The sequence below is a fragment of the Mustelus asterias genome, unplaced genomic scaffold, assembly GCF_964213995.1.
Source record: "Mustelus asterias unplaced genomic scaffold, sMusAst1.hap1.1 HAP1_SCAFFOLD_334, whole genome shotgun sequence".
NCBI classification, from domain to species: domain Eukaryota; kingdom Metazoa; phylum Chordata; class Chondrichthyes; order Carcharhiniformes; family Triakidae; genus Mustelus; species Mustelus asterias.
The window spans coordinates 261056-277125 of NW_027590296.1; the positions used below are offsets into that span (position 1 = coordinate 261056).

General features: G+C 47.4%; 2 protein-coding genes across 5 annotated transcripts in view; one reads left to right on the forward strand and one right to left on the reverse strand.

Annotated features, from left to right (window-relative positions):
• The window catches only part of LOC144486419 (E3 ubiquitin-protein ligase TRIM39-like), a 121905-nt gene that overhangs the window by 16555 nt on the left and 89280 nt on the right, over positions 1-16070 (forward strand). The window lies entirely within an intron of this gene.
• The window catches only part of LOC144486416 (zinc-binding protein A33-like), a 27070-nt gene continuing 11000 nt past the window's right edge, over positions 1-16070 (reverse strand). Inside the window, exon 6 of the mRNA XM_078204451.1 lies at positions 1-716. Within this exon, the coding sequence (XP_078060577.1) occupies positions 172-716 (545 nt within the window). The 3' untranslated portion in view covers positions 1-171. The remainder of the gene's footprint in view (positions 717-16070) is intronic.

Consider the following 16070-nt stretch of genomic DNA (forward strand, 5'->3'; position numbering starts at 1 on the left):
CTGTTCCAGTGATTCTCAGATTGTTTTATTTGAAGAATCATTTTACAAATGTAATCATGGAGCCCGCAATGTAAATTATAATTCTATACAATACCCACAATATCAACAGCTTCCATCAGTTTACAGCTGGCAGGAGGCAGGGAGACGGTGTGAAATTATGGGATGGATCTGTCAGTGACCTTTAACCCCGCAGATTGTCAGCAGGGCCGAGGTTTTCCCGATTTTCCATCCCGGATTGAAGATGGGAAAGATTCTCTCAGTGAAAGTGTGGGTGAAAGTGTGGAGATGGGACATGTTGTCCGCATTGTAAAATGACACCTGTCCACCCTCATAGTCCAGGGAAACCCTGATCTTCCGGGGATTCACACTCGGGGTGAGGGGGGTCCATGAGGGGTCGGTGGCGGCAAGATAACCTCTTCCGGGAAACAGCCCCACAATCCAGAATCCGGTCTCAGGGCTCAGGGAGATTAACCCTTTCCTGTTCACAGACTCTCGGGCCACTCCCAGACTCCACCCTGTCTCCCCCACCTCCACCTCCCAGTAATGTCTCCCTGATGTGAATCCCTCTGATCCCAGGACACAGGCCCAGCGATCAAACCTCTCCGGGGTGTCAGGGAGCGGCTGCTGTTCATCTCCGAGTCTCACACTGCTCCGGTCCTCAGACAGGATGAGCCGGGGGTTCGCTGTGTTCGGATCCAGAGTCAGAGAGGCTGGAGCTGGGGGAAAGTTAAAATAACACAGTCAGTGATTTAGAGAGAGGGGGTGGGGAGGGGAGAGAGGGTGAGGAGTGAGGGAGAGAGGAGAGAGGTTTGTGAGGGTGAGGGGAGAATGAGGGGGAGGGGAGAGTGGGAGCAGGAATGTGATGGGTGCATGGAGAGAGGGGGAGGGGAGGAAAGTGGGAAGACAGCGGAAAGACGGGAGAGACAGTGAGTGAGAGAGAGATAGGGAAGATGGGGTGGTTGTGGGGAATGGGAGAGAGATTGTGGGACAGATTGAGGTAAGAAGAAAAGAGGAATTAAAGAGAGAGACAAAGGGAGAGTGGGAGGAGAGAGAGGGGGGGAAAGGGGGGAGAGAATGTGGGTGGAAAGAAGTTTGGGGGGAGAAGGGGGGGTATGTGAGTAGAGGAAAGCATAAGGGACAGGGAGTGAAGGAGAGAGAGAGAGGTCGCGGGGTTGGGGAGGGGGAATTTGTGAGAGGGAAGCCAGACAGTGAGAAGAGGACTGGAAGGGAAAGTCAAGGTTGAGGAGAGAGGGAGAGGGAACAGAGGTGGAGGAGAGAAAGCTGGAGAGAGCGGGTGGGAGGTGATATCTCTGTGAAGCATCGTGTAGATGTCACCGTACAGATTGTACACAATCCGAGTCTGTCAGATGTCACACTAAAAATCAATTCCCAGAACAAAAGAACTCGGAACAGGAGTGGGTCATTCGGCCCCTCGAGCCTGCTCTGCCATTCAATAAGATGAGGACTGATCTGATTCAATATATTCAGTGATACATCCTCCCCTGCTCACTGGGGGGAGAGAAATCCAACACAAATCATCCCTCTGATAGGAAACAAAATCTCCTCCTCTCTGTATTCAATGGGAGATTGCTCATTTTCAAACTGTCCGTTGTATGAGACTCCTTGACAAGAGAAACATCCACTCAGCGTCAATCCTGTCGAGTCCCCTCAGTGTCTTCGATGTTTCAATAAGATCTCCTCTCATTCTCCTAAACTCCAATGGGTAGAGACCCAACCTGCTCAGGCTTTCATCACAAGACAATCACTTCATGCCAGGAATCAGTCTCGAATTCAATGGCCATTTCTTATTTATATGAATGATTGGATGAGGGAAGTGAATGTACGATTGCCAAGTTAGTGGGTGACACAAAAATATCAGTGAAGGCAAGTGGTGAGGATGACACAAAGAGTCTACAGAGGGATAGAAAACATTTCACTGCGTGGGTGAAAACTTGGCAGAAGAAACATCATGTTGGAAAATGTGAAGTGAAGAATAAAGGAGCTGAATATTATTTAAATAGAGAAAGACTGCAGAAAGCTGCAGCACCGAGGGATTGGGGGGTCCTTGTGCATAAATCACAAACAGCCAGCACACAAATTCACCAAGTGTTAGGGAAGAGAAATGGAATGATGACCTTTATTGAAATGGAATGGAGTATAAAAATAGGGAGGTCCTGCTCGAACTGGACAAGTCACTAGTTAGACCACACCTGAATACTGTCTTCATCCCCTAACCGCAGAAAAGATATACTGGCATTAGAGGCAGTCCAGAGAAAGGTCATTTGATTGATTCCAGGAAGGGAGGGATTTTCTTATGAAGCGAGGCTAATAGGTTGGGCCTGAACTCATTGGAGTTTAGAAGAATGAGAGGTGACCTTATTGATACATATCGGATTCTCAGGGGGCTTGACAGTGGAGATATTGAGAGGTTCTTTCCCCTTTGTGGGAGAATCTGGGACCAGAGGGAATAATCTCAGAGTAAGGGGGGGTGCCCATTTAAGACAGAGATGAGGAGGAATTTCCTCTCTCAGAGGTACTGAATCCGCAGAGAGCAGTAGAGGCTGGGTCATATTTTCAGGGCTGAGGTAGACAGATTTTTAATCAGTAAGGGAATCAGGGTTATGGGGATAAGGCGGGAAAGTGGAGTTGGAGGATTATCACATCAGATCAGTCCTGACCTCATTGAATGGCAGAACAGACTCAATGGGCCGAATGGCCTACATCTGTTCTTGTGCCTTATGATCTGAAGTAAGGAGATCAAAATAGTACACATTACTCCAGATGCAAGTAAGGCCCTGTACCCCTACAGGAACAATTTGTATACTTGATTCTCCCGACAATAAATACCAACATCCCATTTATATTCCTAATTACTTGCTGTACATACAGACTAACGTTTTGTGATTTGTATACCAGGACATCCAGATCCCTCTCTACCCTGGAGTTCTGCAGTTTCTCTTGGTACGATACCAGACCAGACCCCAAATCTGTTACAATATTGGATGAGACCCCATTCAATAAGATCATGGCTGATCTTTTTGTGGACTCAGCTCCACTTACCCGCTCGCTCACCATAACCCTTAATTCCTTTGCTGTTCAAAAATTTATCTATCCTCACCTTAAAAACATTCAATGAGGTAGCCTCAACTGCTTCACTGGGCAGGGAATTCCACAGATTCATAACCCTTTGTGTGAAGAAGTTTCTCCTCAACTCAGTCCTAAATCTGCTTCCCCTTATTTTGAGGCTATGCCCCCTAGTTCTAGTTTCACCCGCCAGTGGAAACAACTTCCCTGCTTCTATCTTATCTATTCCCTTCATAATCTTATATGTTTCTATAAGATCTCCCCTCATTCTTCTGAATTCCAATGAGTATAGTCCCAGTCTACTCAGTCCCTCCTCATAAGCCAACCCTCTCAACTCTGGAATCAACCTAGTGAATCTCCTCTGCACCCCCTCCAGTGCCAGTATATCCTTTCTCAAGCTGGAGCTGGAGTTGGATGAACTTAGGATCATTAGGGAGGCAGAGGTGGCCATAGACAGAAGCTTCATGAATATAGTTATTCCAGGAAAGGAAAATAGATGGGTGACAGTGAGAGGGGCGGGGAGGAAGCAGTCAGTGCAGGAATCCCCTGTGGTCGTTCCCCTTAGCAACAAGTATTCCGCTTTGGATGCAGTTGAGGGGGACGACATACCAGTGGTGAGCCGCAGTGAGCGGATCTCCAGCACTGAGTCCATCCCTGTGGCTCGGGAGGGTAAGGGGGAGAGCGGGTGGGCAATAGTTATTGGGGACTCATTAGTTCGAGGGCTAGATAGGAGGTTCTGTGGCAGCAAAAGAGACTCACGGATGGTATGTTGCCGACCAGATGCCAGGGTCCGTGACATCTTGGACCGTGTTTTCCGGATTCTTAAGGGGGACGGGGAACAGTCACAAGTCGTGGTACACATCGGTACCAACGACATAGGTAAGAGAAGGGACGGGGATTTAAAACAGGAATTTAGGGAGCTGGGCTGGAAGCTGAGAGGCAAGACAAAACATGTGGTCATCTCTGGTATGTTGCCGGTGCCACGTGGTAGCGAGTTGAGGAACAGGGAGAGAGTGCAGGTAAACATGTGGCTGCAGGGATGGTGTAGGAGGGAGGGTTTCAGTTACGTGGATAATTGGAACACATTCTGGGGAAGGTGGGACCTGTACAAACAGGACGGGGTGCACATGAACCAGAGGGGCACCAATATCCTGAGGGGGAAATTTGCTACGGCTCTTCAGGGGGATTTAAACTAATTTGTCAGGGGGGTGGGAAAAGGAGTTGTAGTCCGGAAGTCAGTGTTGAGGGTAGTGAGGTATTGGGGAAGGTGTCGAGGATGGGTACCAGTGGACAGGAAGGTGGGTTGAAGTGTGTCTACTTCAATGCAAGGAGCATCCGGAACAAGGTAGATGAACTTGGGGCGTGGATTGGTACTTGGGACTACGATGTTGTGGCCATTACAGAGACATGGGTAGAACAAGGACAGGAATGGTTGTTGGACGTTCCAGGGTATAGATGTTTCGGTAAGTGTAGGGAAGCTGGTAAAAGAGGTGGAGGAGTAGCATTGTTAATCAAGGATAGTTTAACGGCAACGGAAAGGCACTTCGAGAGGGATCTGCCTACTGAGGTAATATGGGCTGAAGTTAGAAATAGGAAAGGAGCGGTCACATTGTTAGGAGTTTGCTACAGGCCCCCAAATAGTAATAGAGATGTGGAGGAAGAAATTGCTAAGCAGATTATGGATAGGTGTGGGGGTCACAGGGTCATGGGGGACTTTAACTTTCCAAATATTGATTGGAACCTTTGTAGGTCGAATAGTTTGGATGGGGCAGTTTTTGTGCAGTGTGTGCAGGAGGGTTTCCTGACACAATATGTGGATAGGCCGACAAGAGGTGGGGCCACATTGGATTTGGTACTGGGAAATGAACCGGGCCAAGTTGTGGGAGAGCACTTTGGAGATAGTGACCACAATTCGGTGTCTTTTGTTATTGCAATGGAGAGGGATAGGGCCGTACGTCAGGGCAAGGTTTATAATTAGGGGAGAGGTAATTATGATGCGATTAGGCAAGAATTAGGGGGCATAAGATGTGAACAGAAACTGTCAGGGAAAGGCACGAATGAAAAGTGGAACTTTTTCAAGGAACAAATACTGTGTGTCCTTGATAGGTATGTCCCTGTCAGACAGGGAGGAAATGGCCGAGTGAGGGAACCATGGTTCACAAAAGAGGTGGAATGCCTTGTAAAAAGGAAGAGGGAAGCTTATGTAGGGATGAGGAAACAAGGTTCAGATGGCTCGATTGAGGGTTACAAGTTAGCAAGGAATGAGCTGAAAAAGGGGCTTTGGAGAGCTAGGAGGGGGCATGAGAAGTCCTTGGCGGGTCGGATCAAGGAAAACCCCAAGGCTTTTTACTCTTATGTGAGGAATAAAAGAATGACCAGGGTGAGGTTAGGGCCGGTCAAGGACAGTAGTGGGAACTTGAGTATGGAGACAGTAGAGATAGGAGAGGCGATGAATTAATACTTTTCTTCAGTGTTCACCAAGGAGAGGGGCCATGTTTTTGAGGAAGAGAAGGTGTTACAGGCTAATAGGTTGGAGGAAGTAGATGTTCGGAGGGAGGATGTACTAACAGTTTTGAATAAACTGAATTTGATAAGGAGTTTAAGAGCTGTGGGGTGTTGCTGCAACTGTACAGGACCTTGGTGAGACCACATTTGGAATATTGTGTGCAGTTCTGGTCACCTCACCATAAGAAGGATGTGGAAGCGCTGGAAAGAGTGCAGAGGAGATTTACCAGGATGCTGCCTGGTTTGGAGCGTAGGTCTTATGAGGAAAGGTTGAGGGAGCTAGGGCTGTTCTCTCTGGAGCGGAGGAGGCTGAGGGGAGACTTAATAGAGGTTTATAAAATGATGAAGGGGATAGATAGAGTGAACGTCCAAAGACTATTTCCTCAGCTGGATGAAGCTATTACCAGGGGGCATAACTATAGGGTTCGTGGTGGGAGATACAGGAAGGATATCAGAGGTAGGTTCTTTACGCAGAGAGTGGTTGGGGTGTGGAATGGACTGCCTGCAGTGATAGTGGAGTCAGACACTTTAGGAACATTTAAGCGGTTATTGGATAGGCACATGGACCACACCAGGATGATCGGGAGTGGGATAGCTTGATCCTGGTTTCAGATAAAGCTCGGCACAACATCGTGGTCCGAAGGGCCTGTTCTGTGCTGTACTGTTCTATGTTCTATGTTCTAAGTGAGGAGACCAAAACTGTACACAGTACTCCAGGTGTGGCCTCACCAGCACCTTATACAGCTGCAAGGTGACCTCGCTGTTTTTAAACGCCATCCCTCTCGCAATGAAGGACAAAATTCCATTTGCCTTCTTAATTACCTGCTGCACCTGCAAACCAACTCCTTGAGATTCCTGCACAAAGACACCCAGGTCCCTCTGCACAGCAGCATGCTGCAATTTTTTACCATTTAAATAATAATCCATTTTGCTGTTATTCCTACCAAAATGGATGACCTCACATTTGGGAATGAAAGACTTGTTGGGCTGACAGTCAGAGGGAAAATGCTGGGTCAATAACAAATGATGTGATAACTGGAACCTTCCACAATAAGGGTGAATTTGTGCCGAGTCAATGGGGATTTATCAAAGGGAAATCTTGTTTCACAAACTGGGTGGAGAGTTTGAAGAATGAAATAGCAGAATAGATAAGGTGTAACTGGTGGATCTGCTGTATTTAGATTTTCAGAAAGCTTTTGATAAGGTCCCACACAAAAGGTCAGCAAATAACTTTAGAGCAGGTGGAATGTGGTGGAATGTACTGGAATGGAGTGGGAACTGGTTAACAGACAGAAAACACAGAGTGGGGATAAATGGGTCATTTTGAGGTGAGCAGCCTGTTACTCGTGGGGAAACACAAAGATCAGTGCTTGGGTCCCAGCTATTCACAATCTACATCAAAGAGGGGCTTCCAAGGATCTCCACCCTCTCACCGTGCTCCAGATATGGTCTCACTAATGTCCCGTGGAATTAAAACTAAAACTAATCTCTCCACCTGCCTGACATCATTCGATCCCACTGTGAACACTTGGGATAAAACAGGAATTCTATTCTGATAGAATTCAGGCACTGGTAGATTCAGAAAGAATGTTCCCAATCATGGAGGTGACAAGAACTAAGGGTTGTAGTTTGAGGATAAGGGGTAAACCTTTTAGAACTGAGGTGAGGAGAAATGTCTTCACCCAGAGGGTGGTGAATGTGTGGAATTCACTCCCACAGAAAGTAGTTGAGGCCAAAATGTTGTGTGATTTCAAGAAGAAATTAGATATAGGTCTTGGGGCTAAAGGGATCGAGGGATATTGGGGGGAAAGGGGTAATCAGGATATTGATATTGAATGGCCTCCTCCTGCTTTGATGTTAACTCGAGAACTGCCTGGAGTGGCAGTTATCTGTCAATCACCTGAAAGCAGTTGGTTCATGAGTGTTAATCAGTGCAGCAGGAAGTAAAACTAGCAAGCAACTCATCAGATGGTCTATAAAAAAGACACGCCTTTCAAACTGCATGAGCAGTAAGAGGTGCATGAGGAGACAGGTAACTGCACTGGAATGAGACAGAGACTGAGTGAGCAGTGAATTAGGTTCATGTGGGAATGCAATGCACAGGGGAAAGAAATGTGGTTATTGTTGGAATTATTCTAAGTTAATTAAATGAGTAACTTAATTACATTTAACTAAAAAACATCAGGAACAAGGGCAGGACAGGTGTTATGTTGCAGCTGTGGAATGTGGGATTTTGGACACCCAGGTGATCCATGACAAACACATCTGCAGAAAGTGTAAGCAGCTGGAGGAGTTCCAGATCAGAATTAGTGAGCAGGAGGCTGAACTGCAGACACTGCACAATGTAAGGGAATGGGAGAAATACCTGGGCAATTTGTTCCAGAACATGGTCACGCCTCTTAGAATAGGGTCATCTGTTTTGTCAGCAGTGAGGGTCAGGAGGATGTGACAGGGAAAGGGACCGAGCTGGGGGGAGTGGAGGAGCCTCACACTTTGCATTTGCTGTAAAGATTTGAGGTGCTTACAATCTGTGTGGATGAAAGCGAGAGCTGCAGAGTGAATGAGCAGACTGACCATGGTACCATGGTACAGGAAGGCAGCCCAGTGGGGGATAGCAAACAGGAATGTGGTCGGCAGTAGGTACAGTGAGGGGCACAGACACTGTTCTCTGCTGCAAAGAGCAAGAGCCCAGACAGCTGTGTTGCCTGCCCGGTGCAGGGTTCAGAGCATGTGCTCAGAGCTGGAGAGGAACTTGCATTATAAGTGGGAGGATCCAGTGGTCGTGTTCCGTGGAAGCACCAAAGACAGACAGGACAAGCAAAGAAAGTCGTCCCATAAAAGGCTACTGAAGAAGATTAGGGCACACGGAGTTGGGGGTAGTGTGTTAAAGTGGATTGGGGACTGGCTATCCGACAGGAAGCAAAGAGTCGGAATAAATGGGTGTTTTTCCGGTTGGAGGAAGGTAACTAGTGGCGTGCCGCAGGGATCGGTACTCGGGCCGCAACTATTTACCATTTATATAGATGATCTGGAGGAGGGGACGGAGTGTAGGGTAACGAAGTTTGCAGACGACACAAAGATAAGTGGAAAAGTGAATCGTGTGGAGGACGGAGAAGATCTGCAGAGAGATTTGGACAGGCTGAGTGAGTGGGCGAGGATATGGCAAATGGAGTATAACGTTGAGAAATGCGAGGTTATACACTTTGGAGGAAATAATAACAAATGGGATTACTATCTCAATGGAAACAAATTAAAACATGCTACCGTGCAAAGGGACCTGGGGGTCCTTGTGCATGAGACGCAAAAGCCCAGTCTGCAGGTACAACAGGTGATCAAGAAGGCAAATGGGATGTTGGCCTATATTGCGAAGGGGATAGAATATAAAAGCAGGGATGTCTTGATGCACCTGTACAGGGCATTGGTGAGGCCGCAGCTGGAATACTGTGTGCAGTATTGGTCCCCTTATATGAGGAAGGATATATTGGCATTGGAGGGAGTGCAGAGAAGGTTCACCAGGTTGATACCTGAGATGAGGGGTTTGGATTATGAGGAGAGGCTGAGGAGATTGGGTTTGTACTCGTTGGAGTTTAGAAGGATGAGGGGGGATCTTATGGAGACTTATAAGATAATGCGGGGGCTGGATAGGGTGGAGGCGGAGAGATTCTTTCCACTTAGTAAGGAAGTTAAAACTAGAGGACACAGCCTCAAAATAAAGGGGGGTCGGTTTAAGACAGAGTTGAGGAGGAACTTCTTCTCCCAGAGGGTGGTGAATCTCTGGAATTCTCTGCCCACTGAGGTGGTGGAGGCTACCTCGCTGAATATGTTTAAAGCGCGGATGGATGGATTCCTGATCGGTAAGGGAATTAAGGGTTATGGGGATCAGGCGGGTAAGTGGTACTGATCCACGTCAGATCAGCCATGATCTTATTGAATGGCGGGGCAGGCTCGAGGGGCTAGATGGCCTACTCCTGCTCCTATTTCTTATGTTCTTATGGTCTCCTCCACTAGTGTTCAATCAGGGTGACATTGTGGGCTGGGTGGGGACACTGAGGTCGGAGAGAAGTGGTCACGCAAGCAGGGATAATTGGGATGTCTGCAAAGGGCACAGTCACCATGAGAGGCTCGGGACCAAATTAAGAAGCAGAACCTCAAAGGTAATAATCTCTGGATTATTACCTGAGCTCCATGTAAATTGTCAGAGGGACAATCAGATTACAGAGATGAATGTTCAAAGACTGGTGTGGGAGCAATGGGTTCTGGATCATGGGCATTGGCACCAGTATTGCAGCGAGTCGGGTTGTATTGATTTGATTTATTGTCACATGTATTAGTAAACAGTGAAAAGTATTGTTTCTTATGCGCTGTACAGACAAAGCATACTGTTCATAGAGTACATATGGGAGAAGGAAAGGATAGGATGCAGAATATAGTGTTTCAGTTACAGATGGGGTGAAGAAAAAGATCAGCTTCATATAAGGTCGGTCTGTACAAAAGTCTGATGACAGCAGGGAAGAAGCTGTTCTTGAGTCGGTTGGTAAGTGACCAACATTATCCTAGACTATTGTATCTTTTTCCCAATGGAAGAGAGAATGTCCGCGCACTGGGCAGGCAACACAGCCATCTGGACTCTCGCTCTTTGCTGCTGAGAACAGTGTCTGTGTCCCTCACTATATTGTCCCCGACTGCCACCACATTCCTGTTTGCTGTCTCCCATTTGACTGCCTTCCTGTATCATGGTGCCATGGTCTGTCTGTTCATTCACTCTGCAGCCCTTGCTTTCATCCACACAGATTGTAAACAGCTCAAACATTTTTAACAAATGCACGGAGTCCTTGATTATGCTGGCTGCTTTCCCGAGACAGTGGGAAGTGGAGACAGAGTCAATGGATGGGAGAACATAAGAACTAGGAGCAGGAGTAAGTCATCTGGCCCCTCGAGCCTGCTCTGTCATTCAATAAGCTCATGGCTGATCTTTCCGTGGACTCAGCTCCACTTACCCGCTCGCTCACCATAACCTGTAATTCCTTTACTGTTCAAAAATGTATCTATCCTTGCCTTAAAAACACTCAATGAGGTAGCCTCAACTGCTTCACTGGGCAGGGAATTCCACAGATTCACAACCCTTAGGCGAAGAGGTTCTTCCTCAACTCAGTCCTAAATCTGCTCCCCCTTATTTTGAGGCGATGCCCCCTAGTTCTAATTTCACCCGCCAGTGGAAACAACCTCCCTGCTTCTATCTCCTCTATTCCCTTCATAATCTTATATGTTTTTATAAGATCCCCCCTCATTCTTCTGAATTCCAATGAGTATAGTCCCAGTCCAGTAAGTGTCTCCTCATAAGCCAACCCTCTCAACTCCAGAATATAACCCAGTGAATCTCCTCTGCACCTCCTCCAATGCCAGTACATCCTTTCTCAAGTAAGGAGACCAAAACTGTACACAGTACTCCAGGTGTGGCCTCATCAGCACCTGATACAGCTGCAACATAACCTCCCTGTTTTTAAACTCCATCGCTCTCGCAATGAAGGACAAAATTCCATTTGCTTTCTTAATTCCCTGCTGCACCTGCAAACCAACTTTTTGCAATTCATGCACAAGGACACCCAGGTCCCTCTGCACAGCAGCATGCTGCAACTTTTAACCATTTAAATAATAGTCCAGTTTGCAGTTATTCCTACCAAGATGGATGAACTCTCTCACATACCAACATTGTACTCCATCTGCCAGACCCTCGCTCACTCACTTAAACTATCTATATCCCTTTGCAGACTTTCAGCGTCCTCTGCACACTTTGCTCTGTCACTCATCTTAGTGTCATCCGTGAATTTTGACACACTACACTTGGTCCCCAACTCCAAATCATCTATGTAAATCGTAAACAATTGCGGTCCCAACACTGATCCCTGAGGCACACCACTAGTCACTGATCGCCAACCAGAAAAACACCCATTTACCCCCACTCTTTGCTTTCTGTTGTTAACCAATCCTCTATCCACGCTAATACATTACCCGTAACACCGTGCACCTTTATCTTATGCAGCAGTCTTTGGTGCGGCATGTTGTCAAATGCCTTCTGGAAATCCAGATACACCACATCCACAGGTTCCCCATTGTCCACCGCGCACGTAATGTTCCCAAAGAATTCCAGTAAATTAGATAAACATGACCTGCCCTTCATGAACCCATGCTGCGTCTTCCCAATGGGACAATTTATATCCGGATGTCTCAATATTTCTTCCTTGATGATAGATTCAAGCATTTTCCCCATTACAGATGTTAAGCAAACCGGCCTATAGTCACCTGCCTTTGGTCTACTTCCTTTTTTTAAACAGTGGCGTTACATTTGACTGGTTTGCATGATGGACTGGGCTTTGTTCACAACCCTTTGTAGTTTCTTGCGGCCTTGGGCAGAGCAGGAGCCCATACCAAGCTGTGATACATCCAGAAAGGATACTTTCTATGGTACATCTGTAAACGTTGGTGAGAGCCGTGGCTGACATGCCAAATTTCCCTTAGTCTTCTGAGAAAGTAGAAGCGTGGGTGGGGCTTTCTTAACTATAGTGTTGGCATGGGGGGACCAGGACAGGTTGTTGGTGATGTGGACATCTAAAAACATGAAGCACTTGACCATTTCCACTTCATCACTTGTGTTGTAGACAGGGGAATGTCCTCCACTTCGCTTCCTGAAATCGATGACAATCTCCTTCGTTTTACTGACATTGAGGGAGAGATTATTGTTGCCGCACCAGTTCACCAGATTCTCTATCTCATTCCTGTACTCTGTCTCGTCATTGTTTGAGATCCAACCCACTATGATGGTGTCATCAGCAAACTTGAAACCGAGTCGGATGGGAATTTGGCCACACAGTCATAGGTGTATAAGGAGTATAGTAGGGGGCTGAGAACACAGCCTTGTGGGGCACCGGTGTTGGGGATGGTCATGGAGGAGGTGTTTGTTGCCGATCCTTACTGATTGTGCTCTGGGTGTGTGCTCTTTTTATTCGTTCATGGGACATGGGCGTCACTGGCTGGCCAGCATTTATTGCCCATCCCTAGTTGCCCTTGAGAAGGTGGTGGTGAGCTGCCTTCTTGAATTGCTGCAGTCCATGTTCTGTGGGTTGACCCACAATGCCGTTAGGGAGGGAATTCCAGGATTTTGACCCAGCGACTGCAAAGGAACAGCGATATATTTCCAAGTCAGGATGATGAGTGGCTTGGAGGGGAACTTGTAGGTGGGGGTGTTCCCATGTATCTGCTGCCCTTGTCCTTCTAGATGGAAGTGGTTGTGGGTTTGGAAGGTGCTGTCTAAGGATCTTTGGTGAATTGCTGCAGTGCACCTTGTAGATAGTACACACTGCTGCTACTGAGCGTCAGCGGTGAAGGGATTGAATGTTTGTCGATGTGGTGCCAATCAAGTAGGCTGCTTTGTCCTGGATGGTGTCAAGCTTCTCAAGTGTTGTTGGAGCCGCACCCATCCAGGCAAGTGGGGAATATTCCATCACACTCCTGACTTGTGCCTTGTAGATGGTGGACAGGCTTTGGGGAGTCAGGAGGTGAGTTACTCGCTACAGTATTCCCAGCCTCTGACCTGCTCTTGTAGCCACTGTGTTTATGTGGTGAGTCCAGTTGAGTTTCTGGTCAATGGTAACCCCCAGGATGTTTACAGTGGAGGATTCAGTGATGGTTACACCATTGAATGTCAAGGAGCGATGGTTAGAGTGTCTCTTATTGGTGATGGTCATTGCCTGGCATTTGTGTGGCGTGAATGTTATTTGCCACTTGTCAGCCCGAGCCTGGATATTGTCCAGATCTTGCTGCGTTTGAACATGGACTGCTTCAGTATCTGAGGAGTGGTGAATGGTGCTGAACATTGTGCAATCATCAGCGAACATCCCCACTTCTGACCTTATGACGGAGGGAGGGTCATTGATGAAGCAGCTGAGGATTGTTGGGCCTTGGACACTACCCTGAGGGACTCCTGCAGAGATGTCCTGGAGCTGAGATGACTGACCCTTCCTTGAGGAATTCTAGAATCCAGTCGCAGAGGGAGGAACCAAGCCCTCGGCCACAGAGTCTGGAGATGAACACAGAACATAGGCTTGCCTGCAGAAGGCAGAGAGTGGTTGTAGATGGGTCTTTTTATGAATGGAGGTCGGTCACCAGTGGAGTGCCCCAGGGATCTGTTCTTGGACCCTTGCTGTTTGTCATTTTCATAAATGACCTGGATGAGGAAGTGGAGGGATGGGTTGGTAAGTTTGCTGACGACACGAAGGTTGGTGGTGTTGTGAATAGTTTGGAGGGATGTCAGAAGCTGCAGCGTGACATAGATAGGATGCAAGACTGGGCGGAGAAGTGGCAGATGGACTTCACCCTGGATAAATGTGTAGTGGTCCATTTTGGCAGGTCAAATGGGATGAAGGAGTATAATATCAAGGGTAAGACTCTTAGCAGTGTAGAGGATCAGAAGGACCTTGGGGTCCGGGTCCATAGGACTCTTAAATCGGCCTCGCAGGTAGAGGAGGTGGTTAAGAAGGCGTATGGTGTGCTGGCCTTCATCAATCAAGGGATTGAGTTTAGGAGTTGGGAGATAATGATGCAGCTTTATAAGACCCTCGTCAGACCCCACTTAGAGTACTGTGCTCAGTTCTGGTCGCCTCATTACAGGAGGGATGTGGAAATGATTGCAAGGGTGCAGAGAAGATTTACAAGGATGTTGCCTGGATTGGTTGGCATGCCTTATGAGGATAGGCTGAGGGAGCTCGGTCTTTTCTCCTTGGAGAGACGAAGGATGAGAGGTGACCTGATAGAGGTGTACAAGATGTTGAGAGGTATAGATCGGGTGGATTCTCGGAGGCTTTTTCCCAGGGCTGAAATGGCTGGTACGAGAGGACACAGGTTTAAGGTGCTGGGGAGGAGGTACAGAGGAGATGACAGGGGGAAGTTTTTCACACAGAGGGTGGTGGGTGAGTGGAATCGGCTGCCGTCAGTGGTGGTGGAGGCAAACTCGATAGGGTCTTTTAAGAGCCTACTGGATGAGTACATGGAACTTCATAGGATTGAGGGTTATAGGTAAGCCTATATATAAGCCTCGGGAGGTGGGGACATGACCGGCACAACTTGTGGGCCGAAGGGATTGTTTGTGCTGTATTTTTTCCATGTTCTATAGAACACAGAACAGTACAGCACAGTACAGGCCCTTCGGCCCTTGATGTTGTGCTGAGCTTTGTCCGAAACCAAGATCAAGCTATCCCACTCCCTATCATCCTGGTGTGCTCCATGTGCCTATCCAATAACTGCTTGAAAGTTCCGAAAGTGTCCAACTCCACTATCACAGCAGGCAGTCCATTCCACACCCCAACCACTCTCAGTAAAGAACCTACCTCGGACATCCCTCCTATATCTCCCACCATGAGCCTTATAATTATGCCCCCTCGTAGCATCTACATCCACCCGAGGAAATAGTCTCTGAACGTCCACTCTATCTAACCCCCTCATCATCTGATAAACCTCTCTTAAGTCACCTCTCATCCTCCTCCGCTCGAAAGAGAAAAGCCCTAGCTCCCTCAACCTTTCCTCATAAGACTTACCCTCCAAACCAGGTAGCATCCTGGTATATCTCCTCTGCGCTCTCTCCAATGCTTCCACATCCTTCTTATAGTGAGGTGACCAGAACTGCACACAATATTCCAAATGTGGTCTCACCAAGGTCCTGTACAGTTGCAGCAGAACCCCACGGCTCTTAAACTCAAACCTCCTGTTAATAAACGCAAACACACTATAGGCCTTCTTCACGGCTCTATCCACTTGAGTGGCAACCTTCAGAGATCTGTGGATATGAACCCCAAGATCTCTCTGTTCCTCCACATTCCTCAGAACCCTGCCGTTGACCCTGTAATCCGCATTCAAATTTGTCCTACCAAAATGAATCACCTCGTACTTATCAGGGTTAAACTCCATCTGCCATTTTTCGGCCCAGCTCTGCATCCTATCAATGTCTCTTTGCAGCCTACAACAGCCCTCCACCTCATCCACTACTCCACCAATCTTGGTGTCATCAGCAAATTTACTGATCCACCCTTCAGCCCCCTCCTCCAAATCATTGATAAAAATCACAAATAGCAGAGGACCCAGCACTGATCCCTGTGGTACACCGCTGGTAACTGGTCTCCAGTCTGAAAATTTTCCATCTAACACCACCCTCTGTCTTCTATGAGATAGCCAGTTACTTATCCAATTGGCCAAATTTCCCTCTATCCCTCACCTCCTTACTTTCTTCATGAGCCGACCATGGGGAACCTTATCAAACATCTTACTAAAATCCATGTATACGACATCAACTGCTCTACCTTCATCAACACACTTCATTACCTCCTCAAAGAATTCAATCAAATTTGTGAGGCAAGACTTACCCTTCACGAATCCGTGTTGACTATCCCGGATTAAGCTGCATCTTTCCAAATGGTCATAAATCCTATCCCTCA